The sequence below is a fragment of the Mustela nivalis genome (genome assembly GCF_964662115.1).
Source record: "Mustela nivalis genome assembly, chromosome: 2".
Classification (NCBI taxonomy): Eukaryota; Metazoa; Chordata; class Mammalia; order Carnivora; family Mustelidae; genus Mustela; species Mustela nivalis.
This window is the reverse complement of record NC_139021.1, coordinates 855,773-873,914: the sequence shown is the minus strand read 5'-3', so window position 1 is coordinate 873,914 and position 18,142 is coordinate 855,773. Positions and strand designations below refer to the sequence as shown.

At 70.1% G+C, this 18,142-nt stretch overlaps 1 protein-coding gene across 1 annotated transcript in view; it reads right to left on the bottom strand.

Annotated features, from left to right (window-relative positions):
• The window catches only part of EPPK1 (epiplakin 1), a gene marked incomplete at its 3' end in the record, with an annotated part of 16,509 nt that extends 319 nt beyond the window's left edge, over window positions 1-16,190 (bottom strand). The window contains 12 exon segments of the mRNA XM_082719069.1: window positions 7-1,963; window positions 1,966-2,079; window positions 2,081-2,320; window positions 2,323-2,777; window positions 2,780-3,313; window positions 3,316-3,559; window positions 3,561-3,769; window positions 3,772-3,883; window positions 3,886-4,169; window positions 4,172-4,510; window positions 4,513-4,797; window positions 4,800-16,190. Of these exon segments, the coding sequence (XP_082575195.1) occupies window positions 7-1,963; window positions 1,966-2,079; window positions 2,081-2,320; window positions 2,323-2,777; window positions 2,780-3,313; window positions 3,316-3,559; window positions 3,561-3,769; window positions 3,772-3,883; window positions 3,886-4,169; window positions 4,172-4,510; window positions 4,513-4,797; window positions 4,800-16,140 (16,114 nt within the window). The 5' untranslated portion in view covers window positions 16,141-16,190.
• Between the last annotated feature and the right edge of the window lie 1,952 nt (window positions 16,191-18,142).

Sequence of the window (18,142 nt, the reverse complement as noted above, 5' to 3'; positions counted from 1 at the left end):
GGCGGCGTGAGCTGGTGCCCTGCAGGTAGCGCTTGACCGAGTCCATCTCCGTCACCTCCTGCGGCGTCCTGGTGCCCTGGGCCAGGTCCCGCAGGGTCTCGGGGCCCAGGATCCCGGACGTGTGCAGCTCGGAGGCGGACACCTGGCGCCTCAGGCCCCGGAAGGACACCTTGCTCAGCCGCTCCTCCGCCTCCTCGATGGCCTGGGTGAGGACGGCGACCAGGGCCGGCACGGCCAGGGCGCCGGCCGCGTGCTGGGCCAGGAGCTCGTCCCGGCGGGCCCGGCTCAGGTAGGAGGAGAAGAGGACGTCCCACACGGAGGGCCGCCGCCCCCGGAACTGGCCGACGCGCACCTCCATGGTGACGGCACGCAGGGCCTGCTCCTGGGGGCCGCCGGCGGTGGGCTCGGCGGGGGCCTGGCCCGGGGAGGGCCCCACGTCGCCGTCCCCGCCACCTCGCCCGGCTGGCCGGCCCTCCTGCGGGCCGCGGGCGGCCTCCTCCGGCCCGCGATCGGGCCCGCCGGCCGCCTCCGCCTCCTCCACGATGGTGGTCAGCCTGCGGGTCAGCGCCGGCAAGCCCAGCGTCCCCGAGCCGAAGCCGGCCAGCAGCTGCTCCCGCGTGGCGCCGCTCACGTAGCTGGACGCCAGCACGTCCCACACGGGCACCGCCGGCCCCCGCAGGCGGCCCACCTTGACCTCCATGGTGGCGGCACGCAGGGCCCCGCGGGGGTCCGGGGGAACCGGGCTGGGGCTCCCGCTCCCGTCGGCGCTGGCACGGGCCAGCAGCGAGGTGAGGGCAGCGCCCACCTCCTGCACGGTCAGCGCGCCCGCCCCGTACCGGCGCAGCAGGTCCTGCCGCAGGCCCTCGGGCACCTCCCGGTAGAACAGGAGCTCCCAGATGGAGACGCTCTGGCCCTGGAGCACGCCGTGGCCCGGCGCCACGCGGGCGTCACGCAGGGCGCCGCGCAGCTCCTCGCTCAGCTGGTGCACGGCGGAGCCCCGGCCGGCCAGCTGCAGCATGTAGAGCCCCGTGTCGGGGTCGAGCACGCAGCGACGCAGCAGCTGCACGTACGTGAGGTTCTCGTGCGTGTTGGGGTCGAAGAAGCCCTTGGTGTCGTCGCTCGGGTCGGCCAGGACGCGGTTCATGTCCTCGTCGAAGTAGCCGCGCCGGTAGGCCACGTCCACGGGCAGCCGGTGGCTGTGCACGGGGTCGATGATGCCGCCCGTGGCGATCTGCGCCTCCAGCAGGCGGATGCCGTGGTCGCGGACGATCAGCTCCTTCTGCATGGCCTGGAAGAGGGAGATCTGCTCCCCCGTGTACGGGTCGGTGTAGCCGGTGACGGCGCGCTCCGCCGACAGCAGCTTCTCCCGGATCTCGCCGCCCACCACGCCCGCGGCCACCGCCTCCTCCACGGTCAGCCTCTGGTTGCGCACGGGGTCGATGACGAAGCCCGTGGCCGCCTGTGCCTCCAGCAGCACCAGGGCCGTGCCGGGCCGCAGGACGCCCTTCCACATGGCCTGGTAGATGCTCATCTTCTCCTGCCGCCCGGGCTCGTCCTTGGCGGGCACCAGCACGCCCGCGATGCAGCTGGTGCCCTGCAGGTAGCGCTTGACCGAGTCCATCTCCGTCACCTCCTGCGGCGTCCTGGTGCCCTGGGCCAGGTCCCGCAGGGTCTCGGGGCCCAGGATCCCGGACGTGTGCAGCTCGGAGGCGGACACCTGGCGCCTCAGGCCCCGGAAGGACACCTTGCTCAGCCGCTCCTCCGCCTCCTCGATGGCCTGGGTGAGGACGGCGACCAGGGCCGGCACGGCCAGGGCGCCGGCCGCGTGCTGGGCCAGGAGCTCGTCCCGGCGGGCCCGGCTCAGGTAGGAGGAGAAGAGGACGTCCCACACGGAGGGCCGCCGCCCCCGGAACTGGCCGACGCGCACCTCCATGGTGACGGCACGCAGGGCCTGCTCCTGGGGCCGCCGGCGGTGGGCTCGGCGGGGGCCTGGCCCGGGGAGGGCCCCACGTCGCCGTCCCCGCCACCTCGCCCGGCTGGCCGGCCCTCCTGCGGGCCGCGGGCGGCCTCCTCCGGCCCCGCGATCGGGCCCGCCGGCCGCCTCCGCCTCCTCCACGATGGTGGTCAGCCTGCGGGTCAGCGCCGGCAAGCCCAGCGTCCCCGAGCCGAAGCCGGCCAGCAGCTGCTCCCGCGTGGCGCCGCTCACGTAGCTGGACGCCAGCACGTCCCACACGGGCACCGCCGGCCCCCGCAGGCGGCCCACCTTGACCTCCATGGTGGCGGCACGCAGGGCCCCGCGGGGGTCCGGGGAACCGGGCTGGGGCTCCCGCTCCCGTCGGCGCTGGCACGGGCCAGCAGCGAGGTGAGGGCAGCGCCCACCTCCTGCACGGTCAGCGCGCCCGCCCGTACCGGCGCAGGCAGGTCCTGCCGCAGGCCCTCGGGCACCTCCCGGTAGAACAGGAGCTCCCAGATGGAGACGCTCTGGCCCTGGAGCACGCCGTGGCCCGGCGCCACGCGGGCGTCACGCAGGGCGCCGCGCAGCTCCTCGCTCAGCTGGTGCACGGCGGAGCCCCGGCCGGCCAGCTGCAGCATGTAGAGCCCCGTGTCGGGGTCGAGCACGCAGCGACGCAGCAGCTGCACGTACGTGAGGTTCTCGTGCGTGTTGGGGTCGAAGAAGCCCTTGGTGTCGTCGCTCGGGTCGGCCAGGACGCGGTTCATGTCCTCGTCGAAGTAGCCGCGCCGGTAGGCCACGTCCACGGGCAGCCGGTGGCTGTGCACGGGTCGATGATGCCGCCCGTGGCGATCTGCGCCTCCAGCAGGCGGATGCCGTGGTCGCGGACGATCAGCTCCTTCTGCATGGCCTGGAAGAGGGAGATCTGCTCCCCCGTGTACGGGTCGGTGTAGCCGGTGACGGCGCGCTCCGCCGACAGCAGCTTCTCCCGGATCTCGCCGCCCACCACGCCCGCGGCCACCGCCTCCTCCACGGTCAGCCTCTGGTTGCGCACGGGGTCGATGACGAAGCCCGTGGCCGCCTGTGCCTCCAGCAGCACCAGGGCCGTGCCGGGCCGCAGGACGCCCTTCCACATGGCCTGGTAGATGCTCATCTTCTCCTGCCGCCCGGGCTCGTCCTTGGCGGGCACCAGCACGCCCGCGATGCAGCTGGTGCCCTGCAGGTAGCGCTTGACCGAGTCCATCTCCGTCACCTCCTGCGGCGTCCTGGTGCCCTGGGCCAGGTCCCGCAGGGTCTCGGGGCCCAGGATCCCGGACGTGTGCAGCTCGGAGGCGGACACCTGGCGCCTCAGGCCCCGGAAGACACCTTGCTCAGCCGCTCCTCCGCCTCCTCGATGGCCTGGGTGAGGACGGCGACCAGGGCCGGCACGGCCAGGGCGCCGGCCGCGTGCTGGGCCAGGAGCTCGTCCCGGCGGGCCCGGCTCAGGTAGGAGGAGAAGAGGACGTCCCACACGGAGGGCCGCCGCCCCCGGAACTGGCCGACGCGCACCTCCATGGTGACGGCACGCAGGGCCTGCTCCTGGGGGCCGCCGGCGGTGGGCTCGGCGGGGGGCCTGGCCCGGGGAGGGCCCCACGTCGCCGTCCCCGCCACCTCGCCCGGCTGGCCGGCCCTCCTGCGGGCCGCGGGCGGCCTCCTCCGGCCCGCGATCGGGCCCGCCGGCCGCCTCCGCCTCCTCCACGATGGTGGTCAGCCTGCGGGTCAGCGCCGGCAAGCCCAGCGTCCCCGAGCCGAAGCCGGCCAGCAGCTGCTCCCGCGTGCGCCGCTCACGTAGCTGGACGCCAGCACGTCCCACACGGGCACCGCCGGCCCCCGCAGGCGGCCCACCTTGACCTCCATGGTGGCGGCACGCAGGGCCCCGCGGGGGTCCGGGGGAACCGGGCTGGGCTCCCGCTCCCGTCGGCGCTGGCACGGGCCAGCAGCGAGGTGAGGGCAGCGCCCACCTCCTGCACGGTCAGCGCGCCCGCCCCGTACCGGCGCAGCAGGTCCTGCCGCAGGCCCTCGGGCACCTCCCGGTAGAACAGGAGCTCCCAGATGGAGACGCTCTGGCCCTGGAGCACGCCGTGGCCCGGCGCCACGCGGGCGTCACGCAGGGCGCCGCGCAGCTCCTCGCTCAGCTGGTGCACGGCGGAGCCCCGGCCGGCCAGCTGCAGCATGTAGAGCCCGTGTCGGGGTCGAGCACGCAGCGACGCAGCAGCTGCACGTACGTGAGGTTCTCGTGCGTGTTGGGGTCGAAGAAGCCCTTGGTGTCGTCGCTCGGGTCGGCCAGGACGCGGTTCATGTCCTCGTCGAAGTAGCCGCGCCGGTAGGCCACGTCCACGGGCAGCCGGTGGCTGTGCACGGGGTCGATGATGCCGCCCGTGGCGATCTGCGCCTCCAGCAGGCGGATGCCGTGGTCGCGGACGATCAGCTCCTTCTGCATGGCCTGGAAGAGGGAGATCTGCTCCCCCGTGTACGGGTCGGTGTAGCCGGTGACAGCGCGCTCCGCCGACAGCAGCTTCCCCGGATCTCGCCGCCCACCACGCCCGCGGCCACCGCCTCCTCCACGGTCAGCCTCTGGTTGCGCACGGGGTCGATGACGAAGCCCGTGGCCGCCTGTGCCTCCAGCAGCACCAGGGCCGTGCCGGGCCGCAGGACGCCCTTCCACATGGCCTGGTAGATGCTCATCTTCTCCTGCCGCCCGGGCTCGTCCTTGGCGGGCACCAGCACGCCCGCGATGCAGCTGGTGCCCTGCAGGTAGCGCTTGACCGAGTCCATCTCCGTCACCTCCTGCGGCGTCCTGGTGCCTGGGCCAGGTCCCGCAGGGTCTCGGGGCCCAGGATCCCGGACGTGTGCAGCTCGGAGGCGGACACCTGGCGCCTCAGGCCCCGGAAGGACACCTTGCTCAGCCGCTCCTCCGCCTCCTCGATGGCCTGGGTGAGGACGGCGACCAGGGCCGGCACGGCCAGGGCGCCGGCCGCGTGCTGGGCCAGGAGCTCGTCCCGGCGGGCCCGGCTCAGGTAGGAGGAGAAGAGGACGTCCCACACGGAGGGCCGCCGCCCCCGGAACTGGCCGACGCGCACCTCCATGGTGACGGCACGCAGGGCCTGCTCCTGGGGGCCGCCGGCGGTGGGCTCGGCGGGGGCCTGGCCCGGGGAGGGCCCCACGTCGCCGTCCCCGCCACCTCGCCCGGCTGGCCGGCCCTCCTGCGGGCCGCGGGCGGCCTCCTCCGGCCCGCGATCGGGCCCGCCGGCCGCCTCCGCCTCCTCCACGATGGTGGTCAGCCTGCGGGTCAGCGCCGGCAAGCCCAGCGTCCCCGAGCCGAAGCCGGCCAGCAGCTGCTCCCGCGTGGCGCCGCTCACGTAGCTGGACGCCAGCACGTCCCACACGGGCACCGCCGGCCCCCGCAGGCGGCCCACCTTGACCTCCATGGTGGCGGCACGCAGGGCCCCGCGGGGGTCCGGGGGAACCGGGCTGGGGCTCCCGCTCCCGTCGGCGCTGGCACGGGCCAGCAGCGAGGTGAGGGCAGCGCCCACCTCCTGCACGGTCAGCGCGCCCGCCCCGTACCGGCGCAGCAGGTCCTGCCGCAGGCCCTCGGGCACCTCCCGGTAGAACAGGAGCTCCCAGATGGAGACGCTCTGGCCCTGGAGCACGCCGTGGCCCGGCGCCACGCGGGCGTCACGCAGGGCGCCGCGCAGCTCCTCGCTCAGCTGGTGCACGGCGGAGCCCCGGCCGGCCAGCTGCAGCATGTAGAGCCCCGTGTCGGGGTCGAGCACGCAGCGACGCAGCAGCTGCACGTACGTGAGGTTCTCGTGCGTGTTGGGGTCGAAGAAGCCCTTGGTGTCGTCGCTCGGGTCGGCCAGGACGCGGTTCATGTCCTCGTCGAAGTAGCCGCGCCGGTAGGCCACGTCCACGGGCAGCCGGTGGCTGTGCACGGGGTCGATGATGCCGCCCGTGGCGATCTGCGCCTCCAGCAGGCGGATGCCGTGGTCGCGGACGATCAGCTCCTTCTGCATGGCCTGGAAGAGGGAGATCTGCTCCCCCGTGTACGGGTCGGTGTAGCCGGTGACGGCGCGCTCCGCCGACAGCAGCTTCTCCCGGATCTCGCCGCCCACCACGCCCGCGGCCACCGCCTCCTCCACGGTCAGCCTCTGGTTGCGCACGGGGTCGATGACGAAGCCCGTGGCCGCCTGTGCCTCCAGCAGCACCAGGGCCGTGCCGGGCCGCAGGACGCCCTTCCACATGGCCTGGTAGATGCTCATCTTCTCCTGCCGCCCGGGCTCGTCCTTGGCGGGCACCAGCACGCCCGCGATGCAGCTGGTGCCCTGCAGGTAGCGCTTGACCGAGTCCATCTCCGTCACCTCCTGCGGCGTCCTGGTGCCCTGGGCCAGGTCCCGCAGGGTCTCGGGGCCCAGGATCCCGGACGTGTGCAGCTCGGAGGCGGACACCTGGCGCCTCAGGCCCCGGAAGGACACCTTGCTCAGCCGCTCCTCCGCCTCCTCGATGGCCTGGGTGAGGACGGCGACCAGGGCCGGCACGGCCAGGGCGCCGGCCGCGTGCTGGGCCAGGAGCTCGTCCCGGCGGGCCCGGCTCAGGTAGGAGGAGAAGAGGACGTCCCACACGGAGGGCCGCCGCCCCCGGAACTGGCCGACGCGCACCTCCATGGTGACGGCACGCAGGGCCTGCTCCTGGGGGCCGCCGGCGGTGGGCTCGGCGGGGGCCTGGCCCGGGGAGGGCCCCACGTCGCCGTCCCCGCCACCTCGCCCGGCTGGCCGGCCCTCCTGCGGGCCGCGGGCGGCCTCCTCCGGCCCGCGATCGGGCCCGCCGGCCGCCTCCGCCTCCTCCACGATGGTGGTCAGCCTGCGGGTCAGCGCCGGCAAGCCCAGCGTCCCCGAGCCGAAGCCGGCCAGCAGCTGCTCCCGCGTGGCGCCGCTCACGTAGCTGGACGCCAGCACGTCCCACACGGGCACCGCCGGCCCCCGCAGGCGGCCCACCTTGACCTCCATGGTGGCGGCACGCAGGGCCCCGCGGGGGTCCGGGGGAACCGGGCTGGGGCTCCCGCTCCCGTCGGCGCTGGCACGGGCCAGCAGCGAGGTGAGGGCAGCGCCCACCTCCTGCACGGTCAGCGCGCCCGCCCCGTACCGGCGCAGCAGGTCCTGCCGCAGGCCCTCGGGCACCTCCCGGTAGAACAGGAGCTCCCAGATGGAGACGCTCTGGCCCTGGAGCACGCCGTGGCCCGGCGCCACGCGGGCGTCACGCAGGGCGCCGCGCAGCTCCTCGCTCAGCTGGTGCACGGCGGAGCCCCGGCCGGCCAGCTGCAGCATGTAGAGCCCCGTGTCGGGGTCGAGCACGCAGCGACGCAGCAGCTGCACGTACGTGAGGTTCTCGTGCGTGTTGGGGTCGAAGAAGCCCTTGGTGTCGTCGCTCGGGTCGGCCAGGACGCGGTTCATGTCCTCGTCGAAGTAGCCGCGCCGGTAGGCCACGTCCACGGGCAGCCGGTGGCTGTGCACGGGGTCGATGATGCCGCCCGTGGCGATCTGCGCCTCCAGCAGGCGGATGCCGTGGTCGCGGACGATCAGCTCCTTCTGCATGGCCTGGAAGAGGGAGATCTGCTCCCCCGTGTACGGGTCGGTGTAGCCGGTGACGGCGCGCTCCGCCGACAGCAGCTTCTCCCGGATCTCGCCGCCCACCACGCCCGCGGCCACCGCCTCCTCCACGGTCAGCCTCTGGTTGCGCACGGGGTCGATGACGAAGCCCGTGGCCGCCTGTGCCTCCAGCAGCACCAGGGCCGTGCCGGGCCGCAGGACGCCCTTCCACATGGCCTGGTAGATGCTCATCTTCTCCTGCCGCCCGGGCTCGTCCTTGGCGGGCACCAGCACGCCCGCGATGCAGCTGGTGCCCTGCAGGTAGCGCTTGACCGAGTCCATCTCCGTCACCTCCTGCGGCGTCCTGGTGCCCTGGGCCAGGTCCCGCAGGGTCTCGGGGCCCAGGATCCCGGACGTGTGCAGCTCGGAGGCGGACACCTGGCGCCTCAGGCCCCGGAAGGACACCTTGCTCAGCCGCTCCTCCGCCTCCTCGATGGCCTGGGTGAGGACGGCGACCAGGGCCGGCACGGCCAGGGCGCCGGCCGCGTGCTGGGCCAGGAGCTCGTCCCGGCGGGCCCGGCTCAGGTAGGAGGAGAAGAGGACGTCCCACACGGAGGGCCGCCGCCCCCGGAACTGGCCGACGCGCACCTCCATGGTGACGGCACGCAGGGCCTGCTCCTGGGGGCCGCCGGCGGTGGGCTCGGCGGGGGCCTGGCCCGGGGAGGGCCCCACGTCGCCGTCCCCGCCACCTCGCCCGGCTGGCCGGCCCTCCTGCGGGCCGCGGGCGGCCTCCTCCGGCCCGCGATCGGGCCCGCCGGCCGCCTCCGCCTCCTCCACGATGGTGGTCAGCCTGCGGGTCAGCGCCGGCAAGCCCAGCGTCCCCGAGCCGAAGCCGGCCAGCAGCTGCTCCCGCGTGGCGCCGCTCACGTAGCTGGACGCCAGCACGTCCCACACGGGCACCGCCGGCCCCCGCAGGCGGCCCACCTTGACCTCCATGGTGGCGGCACGCAGGGCCCCGCGGGGGTCCGGGGGAACCGGGCTGGGGCTCCCGCTCCCGTCGGCGCTGGCACGGGCCAGCAGCGAGGTGAGGGCAGCGCCCACCTCCTGCACGGTCAGCGCGCCCGCCCCGTACCGGCGCAGCAGGTCCTGCCGCAGGCCCTCGGGCACCTCCCGGTAGAACAGGAGCTCCCAGATGGAGACGCTCTGGCCCTGGAGCACGCCGTGGCCCGGCGCCACGCGGGCGTCACGCAGGGCGCCGCGCAGCTCCTCGCTCAGCTGGTGCACGGCGGAGCCCCGGCCGGCCAGCTGCAGCATGTAGAGCCCCGTGTCGGGGTCGAGCACGCAGCGACGCAGCAGCTGCACGTACGTGAGGTTCTCGTGCGTGTTGGGGTCGAAGAAGCCCTTGGTGTCGTCGCTCGGGTCGGCCAGGACGCGGTTCATGTCCTCGTCGAAGTAGCCGCGCCGGTAGGCCACGTCCACGGGCAGCCGGTGGCTGTGCACGGGGTCGATGATGCCGCCCGTGGCGATCTGCGCCTCCAGCAGGCGGATGCCGTGGTCGCGGACGATCAGCTCCTTCTGCATGGCCTGGAAGAGGGAGATCTGCTCCCCCGTGTACGGGTCGGTGTAGCCGGTGACGGCGCGCTCCGCCGACAGCAGCTTCTCCCGGATCTCGCCGCCCACCACGCCCGCGGCCACCGCCTCCTCCACGGTCAGCCTCTGGTTGCGCACGGGGTCGATGACGAAGCCCGTGGCCGCCTGTGCCTCCAGCAGCACCAGGGCCGTGCCGGGCCGCAGGACGCCCTTCCACATGGCCTGGTAGATGCTCATCTTCTCCTGCCGCCCGGGCTCGTCCTTGGCGGGCACCAGCACGCCCGCGATGCAGCTGGTGCCCTGCAGGTAGCGCTTGACCGAGTCCATCTCCGTCACCTCCTGCGGCGTCCTGGTGCCCTGGGCCAGGTCCTCCAACACCTCTTTGCTGAGGACATCTGCTTGGAGGAGTTCTGAAGCAGTGATTTGTTTTCTGATCCCTGGGAACCATAGCTCCTTTTTGTTTTTTTCTTTCTTCTCTATTAATTCTAAAATTACGTTTACTACCTTTTCCATTGCCCTGGCCGTGTCTCTTTTATAGTCCCTCACCAGCTGGAGTTTCGTCTCGTGAGTTACGTACTCCGAATTGAGCAGCTCCCACAGCGACGGCCTCTGGTCCTTGTACCTTCCAACTGGGACCTCCACTCTCTCGGCCTCCAGTGCCCTCCTGGTGGCCTCGTCGACATAGGCAGTGCTCTGGCTTTCACGGACTACCTGGAAGAGAGCCCAGCCCGTCCCTGCTCCTTTCTGGCTCCTTTCCTGCAGCTGTTGGTATGTTACCTTCTCCTGAGTGTTTGGATCCACAAACCTTCTCTTCATGTGGTTCTGATCTGCAATGAGCGGGTAGATGTCCGGGTGCAGACAGCCGCGTCTGTAGGCCACGTGCAGTGGGAGGCGGTGGTGGTGCAGGGGGTCGATGACGCCCCCTGTGGCCACCTGTACCTCCAGCAGTCTCAGTGCTTCCTCTCTTTGGACAATCTTCCTCTGCATTGCCTGGAACAGGGAGATTGTGTCTCCCGTGGCTGGGTCTGCATAGCCTAGGGCGGCCTTCTCAGCCTCTCGAAGCCTCGTCTGCAGGTCCTCACCCACCAGGCCCTCAGCCAAGGCCTGCCGCACGGAGAACTTCTTGCGGCTGCCAGGATCCAGCAGAAAGCCTGTGGCTGCCTGGGCCTCCAGCAGCTGAGCCGCGAACCCCATGGGGATGAGTCCCTCCCTGCTGGCTTCGTAGAAGCTCATTGCCTCTTGGGTGGAGGGTAGCACCACCCCCGCGATGCAGCCGGTCCCTTCCAGATAGGGCCTCACTTGCACCAGCCTGCTGAGATCTAGCCCCCCCGAGGTCTCCCCAGGCAGGGCATCCAGGGTCTTTTCATCGAGGATTTCAGAGTTGAACAGCTCGGCGGCGGTCACCTCCCCACCGATGCCTGTCAGCTTCATGCCTTGGTACCGATTCTCTGTTTCTTGCACTGTCGTGGTGATGATCTCCAGCAGCTTCTCCAGGGATGTGTTCTGGACCCTGTACTCGTGGATGAGCTCCCGTTTCCTTTCCTCTGTGAAGTACGGGGAGGACAGCAGGTCCCAGAAGGAGACTGTCTGATTGGCAAACCTCCCCACTTGCATGTTTATGGTTTGGGACTTGAGCTGTTGTCTTGTGGCTTCGTCGATATAAACATAGGTTTCTCCTTTCTTCACAATTTGCAGCATGTAGAGCCCCGTCTCAGGGTCCTCCACGCAGCGCTCCAGCAGCTGCAGGTACGTCAGGTTCTCGTGCGTGTTGGGGTCGAAGAAGCCCTTGGTGTCGTCGCTCGGGTCGGCCAGGACGCGGTTCATGTCCTCGTCGAAGTAGCCGCGCCGGTAGGCCACGTCCACGGGCAGCCGGTGGCTGTGCACGGGGTCGATGATGCCGCCCGTGGCGATCTGCGCCTCCAGCAGGCGGATGCCGTGGTCGCGGACGATCAGGTCCTTCTGCATGGCCTGGAAGAGGGAGATCTGCTCCCCCGTGTACGGGTCGGTGTAGCCGGTGACGGCGCGCTCCGCCGACAGCAGCTTCTGGTAGGTCTCCCTGCCAAACATCCCTGCCGCGAACGCCTCCTCCACCGTCAGCCTCTGGTTGCGCACGGGGTCAATGATGAAGCCCGTGGCCGCCTGTGCCTCCAGCAGCACCAGGGCCGTGCCGGGCCGCAGGATGCCCCTCCTCAGGGCCTCAGAGATGCTCATCTTCTCCCTCGTGCCCTGGGCAAGGACCCCAGCAATGAAGTTGCCTCCCTCTAGGTACTGCCTCACACAGCTCCTCTCCGTCACCTCCTGCACTGTCCTTGTGCCCTGGGTCAGCGCGTCCAGCGTCTCCTTGTCAATCAGCCGTGACCTGAACAAGTCACTGGCCGACACCAGCTTCCGGAGTCCTCTAAAGGTGACCTTTGAGGGCTGTGTCTCTGAGACCTCAACCAGGGCAGTGACGGCCGCAGTCACATGCCGCAGGGCCGTGGCCCTCCCAGACTGGCAAAGGGCCACCAGCTCCCGCCGTGTGTGGACGTCGATGTACTCTGAGTGCAGGAGGTCCCACAGTGACACGCTGAGGCCTTTGAATCTGCCGGTGCCAACAGGAACCTTCATGGCTCTCAGAGCCACCACCATGTGCTCGTCCACCTTCAGCACCTTGTCCTGGGCGAGCGGAAGCAGCCACAGGCCGGTGTCCGCATCCAGGACACAGCGCTCCTTGAGCTGGCTGTATGTCACCGTGTCCTGGGCGCTGGGGTCGAAGAAGAACTTGCTGTCCTCAGCTGTGGAGGTTAGCCCCTGGCTGACCTGCTGGTCCAGGAGGCCAAGCCTGCAGGCCGCCGCCTCGGGCAGGTGCACCCCGTGGACAGGGTCCATGGCACCCCCCGTGGCCAACTGTACCTGTAGGAGGGGGAGGCCCTCGCTTCGGGGCACTAGCCCCTTCTGCATGGCCTGCCACAGTGAGAGGGAACCTCCCGAGTAGGGATCCTGGTACCCAACCACGGCCCTCTCGGCTTGCCGCAGCTGCTCGTGCAAGGCCGCCCCCACCAGGCCGGCTTTGACGGCACCTTGCACAGAGAGTCTCTGGTTGGTCAGAGGGTCAATGAGGGAGCCGGATGCCACCTGGGCCTCCAGCAGCCTTCGTCCCAGGCCCTCAGGCAAGAGGCCATCTGTCACAGCCTGGCTGATGCTGACCTTGGTCCCCGACGGCTGCAACAGCACACCGGCCACACAGCCGGTACCCCAGAGGCAGGCCTTCACAGCGGGCTGCCCAGCAACCTCGGCAGGTGATCGCGTGCCCTGAGCCAGCGCCACCAGGGTCTCCCGGGAGATGATGCCGACAGCCAGCAGCCAGACAGCAGGAATCTCCCCCCGGGGGCCGGGCACTGTGACCTGAGCCTGTGCCAGGAGCTCTGCCTCCTGCACCCACTTCTGCACGGTCTCCCGGAGCTGCTGGGTAGTGGTTTTTCCCACCTTGAAGTCCTCCAAGAGTCTTTGCCGCTGCTCGTCCGAGAAGTGGTGGGAGCACAGGAGCTCCCAGAGGGACGTGCCGTCCTCAGCCCCCTGCACGGCCTGCAGGGTCTCCCGGACCTGTGCATCCGTGGGGGCCGCAGCAGCGTTTTCGGGCAGGGGCAGGAAACGGAGGCCTGAAGCCTCGTCCCTCACACACTGCTCCAGGAGCCGGGCATAGCTGGTGTGGCCCCGGCCGTCTGGCGTGGGAAAAGTTTCAGGGGAGCCGCACAAGGCCGTCTCTATCTCCTGGTCAATGTAGCCGCGCTGGGCGGCTGTGGGCATGGGGAGGCGGTAGCGGCCTATGGGGTCAAAGACTCCTCCTGTGGCCACCTGGGCCTCCAGGAGGCGAGCAGCCTGCTCTACAGGGATGAGGCCCTTCTTCATGGCCTGGAACAAGGATACCCGCTCCCCAGAAAAGGGGTCTCTGCAGCCAATGACCGCGCCCTCCGCCCGCCTCAGCCTGCTGTACAGTTCCGGCCCCACCAGCCCCCTCCGCACGGCCTCGTCCACTGACAGGGGCTCTGGACCATGGGGGTCGAGAAGGGCCCCAGTGGCCGCCTGGGCCTCCAGCAGGGCCAGTGCCACGCCTGGGCCTAGCAGCTGCTGCTTCATGGCCGCGTAGAGGCTGAGCCTCCGGCCAGAGGGCTGCAGCAGCACGCCGCCCACGGCCCCGGTGCCGCGCAGGGCCTGCCGCACGCTGTCCATGCGGAGGAGCGCCTCGGGGCTCACTGCGCCCTCCAGCACCCGGTCCAGGAGCTCTTGGTCAATGATCCGGGCCTCCCAGAGCTGGTAGGCGCTGACTCGGCCCCGCGGCGCGCACGCCATGGGCAGCGTGACGTCCGCCCACCTCGCCGTCGCTCTCTGCAGCAGCCGCGCCGCCTGCGGCAGCGAGAGCCTGCGCTGCCGATAGTCCCGCAAAAGCTGCCTCCGCTGGGGCTCGCTGCAGCACTCGGAGTTGATGAGCTCCCACGCCGAGACCCTCTGTCCCTGGAACCGCCCGTACCTCACGGACAGCAGCAGGCTCTGGAAGGCCTGCCGGGTGGTGCCGTCCACCAGCTGCGGCTGCGGGCGGGTCAGCGGCAGGAGGCGCAGCCCCGTCTCGGGGTCGAGCACGCAGCGCTCCAGGAGCTGCAGGTACGTCAGGTTCTCGTGCGTGTTGGGGTCAAAGAAGCCCTTGGTGTCGTCGCTCGGGTCGGCCAGGACGCGGTTCATGTCCTTGTCGAAGTAGCCGCGCCGGTAGGCCACGTCCACGGGCAGCCGGTGGCTGTGCACGGGGTCGATGATGCCGCCCGTGGCGATCTGCGCCTCTAGCAGGCGGAGACCATGGTCGCGGACGATCAGGTCCTTCTGCATGGCTTGGAAGAGGGAGATCTGCTCCCCCGTGTACGGGTCGGTGTAGCCGGTGACGGCGCGCTCCGCCGACAGCAGCTTTGCAAACACATCAGGCCCGATGAGGCCGGCCCTCAGGGCCTCCTCCACGGAGTATCTCTTGTTCTCCTTCGGGTTAAGGATGAAGCCCGTGGCTGCCTGCGCCTCCAGGAGGATGAGGGCCGTGCCATGCCTGAGAAGCCCCCTCCCGCGAGCCTCATAGATGCTGAGCCGCTCCTGGGAGCTGGGCAGCAGCAGGCCAGCAACGCACCCGGTCCCTTCCAGGTATTTCTGCACAGGGTCCAGCCTGCCCACTTCCTGGGCTGTGGTCTGGCCTTGCTCCAGACGCTCATACATGTCCTGCTCGATGATCCCTGCTTCCAACAGCTCAGCGGGCATCACGGGCCCCCTCAGTCCAGCAAAGGTGGTCTTGGCCGTGGCTGCAGCGTGTTCAAGGATGGCCCTCAGCGCCGCTGCCAGTTCCTCCGCCGAGATGGTGCCCTCCTGGTGCCGCTGGGCCAGGGCTGCCCTCTGCTCTGCGGGGATGGGCTCGGAGAAGAGTAGCTCCCACAGAGACACAGGCTGGCCCTGGAACTGGCCCACGGAGACGGTGGTCATGGCCTCACTTAAGGTCTGCCGGGTGCTGTGATCGATGAACGGGAGTCCTTGTGGCTCCCCTCCAAGGGTGCCATTTGAGAGTGGAAGGAAGGCCAGCCCTGTCTCTGGGTCGGTGACACAGCGGGCCATCAGCTGCCCATAGCCAAGGCTCTCCTGCGTGCTGGGGTCCGAGAAGCCAGTGGCCCGGGAGACACAACACCGTGTTTCTTCGTCCAGGCATCCGAAGCGCAGGGCGCCCTCCAGGGGCAGCCGGAGCCTGCGGGCTGGACACACGAGCCCCCCCGTGGCCAGCTGGGCATCCAGGAGTCGCAGCGCCAGGGACCTGTCCACCAGCTCCTTCTTCATGGCCTGGAAGAGGGGGACCCGCGTGCCGCTGAAGGGGTCGTGGTAGCCCGTCACCGCCTGCTCCGCCACCAGGAGCTGCCCATGGAGCTCGGGGCCGAGGAGGCCAGACCTGACGGCCTCATCCACCTGCAGCCGCTGGCCGGTGCCTGGGTCCACCAGTGTGCAGGTGGCAGCCTGAGCCTCCAAGAGCGGGAGCGCCGTGGCCATGGGGAGCAGGTGCTCGGTGACAGCCTGGAAGAAGCTCTTCTTGCGGCCAGCGGGCAGCAGGACAACGCCCGCCACGCCGCCCGTGCCCTGCAGGTAGCGCCTCACAGCGGCCCGGGCGCTCACGTCCGACACGGACAGCTCGCCCTCCCGAAGGCCCCGGGCGGTCTCCCCATCCAGGATGCCTGCCTCCTGCAGCTCTGCCAAGCTCACTGCCCCACACAGGGTGTGGAACGTGGTTCTGAGGGGCAGGACGGCCAGCCCAGTGCCGGGGGCTCTCACACACCTGCCCAGCAGACCGCCGTAGGACAGCCACTCTCCCGTGTTGGGGTCCTGGAAGCCGGGGCTGCTGGAACGCGGCGTGCGCTCTGCCAGAACACGCCACGTCTCCTGGTCCAGGAGGCCCTGCTGGCAGGCCAGCTCTGGGGCCACTCGCCCCCCCCGAATGGGGTCCACCAGGCCCCCGGTGGCTAGCTGGGCCTCCAACCAGCTGTACCCCTGTGCTCGCCCTATCACCTCCTTCCCGATGGCCTGGAAGAGGGCCAGCTTCCCGCCACCATAGGGATCGGGGTACCCGGTGACGGCCTGCTCAGCAGCCAGCAGCCTTTCCTTCAGCCCCAGGCCTACCAGGCCCTGCTGCACGGCCTCAGACACAGAGAGTAAGTGGCCCTGCGTGGGGTCCACGAGGCCCCCAGTGGCGGCCTGGGCCTCCAGCAGAGCCAGCCCAAGCTCACTGGACAGAAGGCCCTGCTTCATGGCAGCGTAGAGACTCTGGGCCTGGCTGGAGGCCTCCACGAATACCCCAGTGATGCTTTTGGCCTGGGGCCCGGAGGAGGTGCTGGTTCCCAACATGGCCTTCGTGGTCTCAGGGACGATGGTCAGCTCGGTGCCATTGGTGGCCAGGACATCGAGAGGAGGGGAGCTGTGGCCGTTCATCATGCTTGGCCCTGCTGTGCAGAATCCACTCACCCAAGGTCCCCTGTGTCTGCTCCCTGCGGGGAGGGGGGGGTAGAAAGGCTCCATTAGGGGCCCTGGATGGCCCAGGCAGGCAGGAGGGACCAGTCAGAGGTCCGTCCCAAACTCTGGATCAGCCTCCAGACATGGCTGGCCTCCTGGCCATGTGAGGTCCTTTGCCTCACCCTGTGGGATCCCAGGAGGGACCATGAGGGACCTCAGGCCAATCAGGCAGCTGCCAGCATATGTGGGCTCTTCTCCTGTGGGCCTCTGTCGCCGCCCAACACCTTCCAGCCCCCTCCCCAGGGTCCTGGTGTGGGCCCGGCCAGAGGGGCCTGCATGTTCTGGGCGGAGTCAGCCCTGAGCCCGCAGGGTGTGGCCCCTCCCCCTTCACCCTCCCCCTCTAATTCACACCTCCCCGCCTCCCAGGCCTCCCCTCTGCTCCCGAGAGCTTTTTCCTCCTCCTGCCACCCCCTGGGTTCAGGGACACCAGTACCCTTCCAGTCACCACCTCCACCCCCACACTCCACCCTGGACCCTCAGCTCTGGCCTCCGTTCCTTTCCCAGACCCCCACTGGGCTCCAGGCAGAACCCCCAGAGTCTCCTGCCTTAGCCTGACTCGGTGCCCTCCCAGTCCCCCAACCTCTGTGCTCTCTGGGATACGGCCTCCCTGTGCCCAGACCCAGCCTCGGAGGCCCGAGAGAACAAAGACTCGGTGCCCGAGGGCCAGTCTAGCAGGAACTGTGGGGATGGCCAGGCCCTGGGCCCTGGTGGGCGGCTCAGAGCCCCAGCAGCCCCTCGGCTGTGCCGTGACTGTCGGACCTGTGGTGCCAAGTGCCCTCCCTCCCTCCCCCATCCCACCTGCACACGAGCCTGTGTCACCTCCGCCCATCCCTGTCCTGTGGGCTTCAATCACGTCCCCCCAAAAGAAATGTCCAAGTCCTAACCTCCAGGACCTATGACTCTAGCTTTATTTGGAAATTGGGTCTTTGCAGCTGGAACTCAGCTGCGGCCCCAGAGCAGGGAGGCCCCTAATCCCTGGCCTGCTTTCTGCGCAGGAAGACCGAGGCGAAGATCTCCTGCAAGGGGCCCAGAGGCCCAGAGGCCCAGGTTCCAGGGCAGAAGCGGACTCCAGCCCCAGCCCCAGGAACCATGAGAGGCGTGTCGGCTGCTCCAAGCCGCCCAGGCTACGGCAGTGGCTGCGACAGCTGGGTGGGGGCAGCACAGCCTCCTGCCCGCCACGCCCCACCCCGTGAACCGGCCCACACCCGGTTTCCTCGGAAGCCTCCTTCGTCCCCAGTGCCGGCCGCCCACACCTGTCCTGACAACCCAATCAGCTCACGCCCCTGCCCCACGCCCGCCGCGGGACAAGGCTCAGGACGCCTCTGCCCCTTCCTCTGCCCCTTCGCTCTGCAGCTCTCCCCGAGGCGACCTTGGACTCTGGCTGCCAAACCCAAGAAACGCATTTTGGATCTGACTGCCCCGCCTCCGGTCACAGCTCTGCAGCCTTCTTGCCGGTGACAGGGTCTGCTCCAAACCAGGGAGCCCCTCACACTGCTCTCCATCTCCCCAGCCCGCCCTGGAGTCCCAGAACCCATGCCCGGCTGCCTCCTGGACACCTGCGGAGGCTCCGCGGCACCCCCACGACCGCCCGTGCTCTGTAGAGCCTCCCTCAGGCACTCTGTCTAACCCCCGAATCCCCTCACACCTTCTCCAGCCCCTGCTGGTCCCACCAGGGGTCCTCACCGGGTCAGCCCAACTCATGTCCCCGCCTACGGCCTCCAGGCACCCCTTAGCCTCCAGCTTGCAAGGACCACCTTCCCTGATGCTGCCCTCTCCACCGCCTCCAGCCCTGGAGCAGGGCAGGGTCAGCAAGTGATAGAGAGGCTGGGCAGCTGGGACCTCCATGGGAAGACCTCCATGCCGGGGCTGGACAGGGGACAGCATGGCTGAGCGGGGTGCCGAGCTGCCACAGTCGCCCGGAATC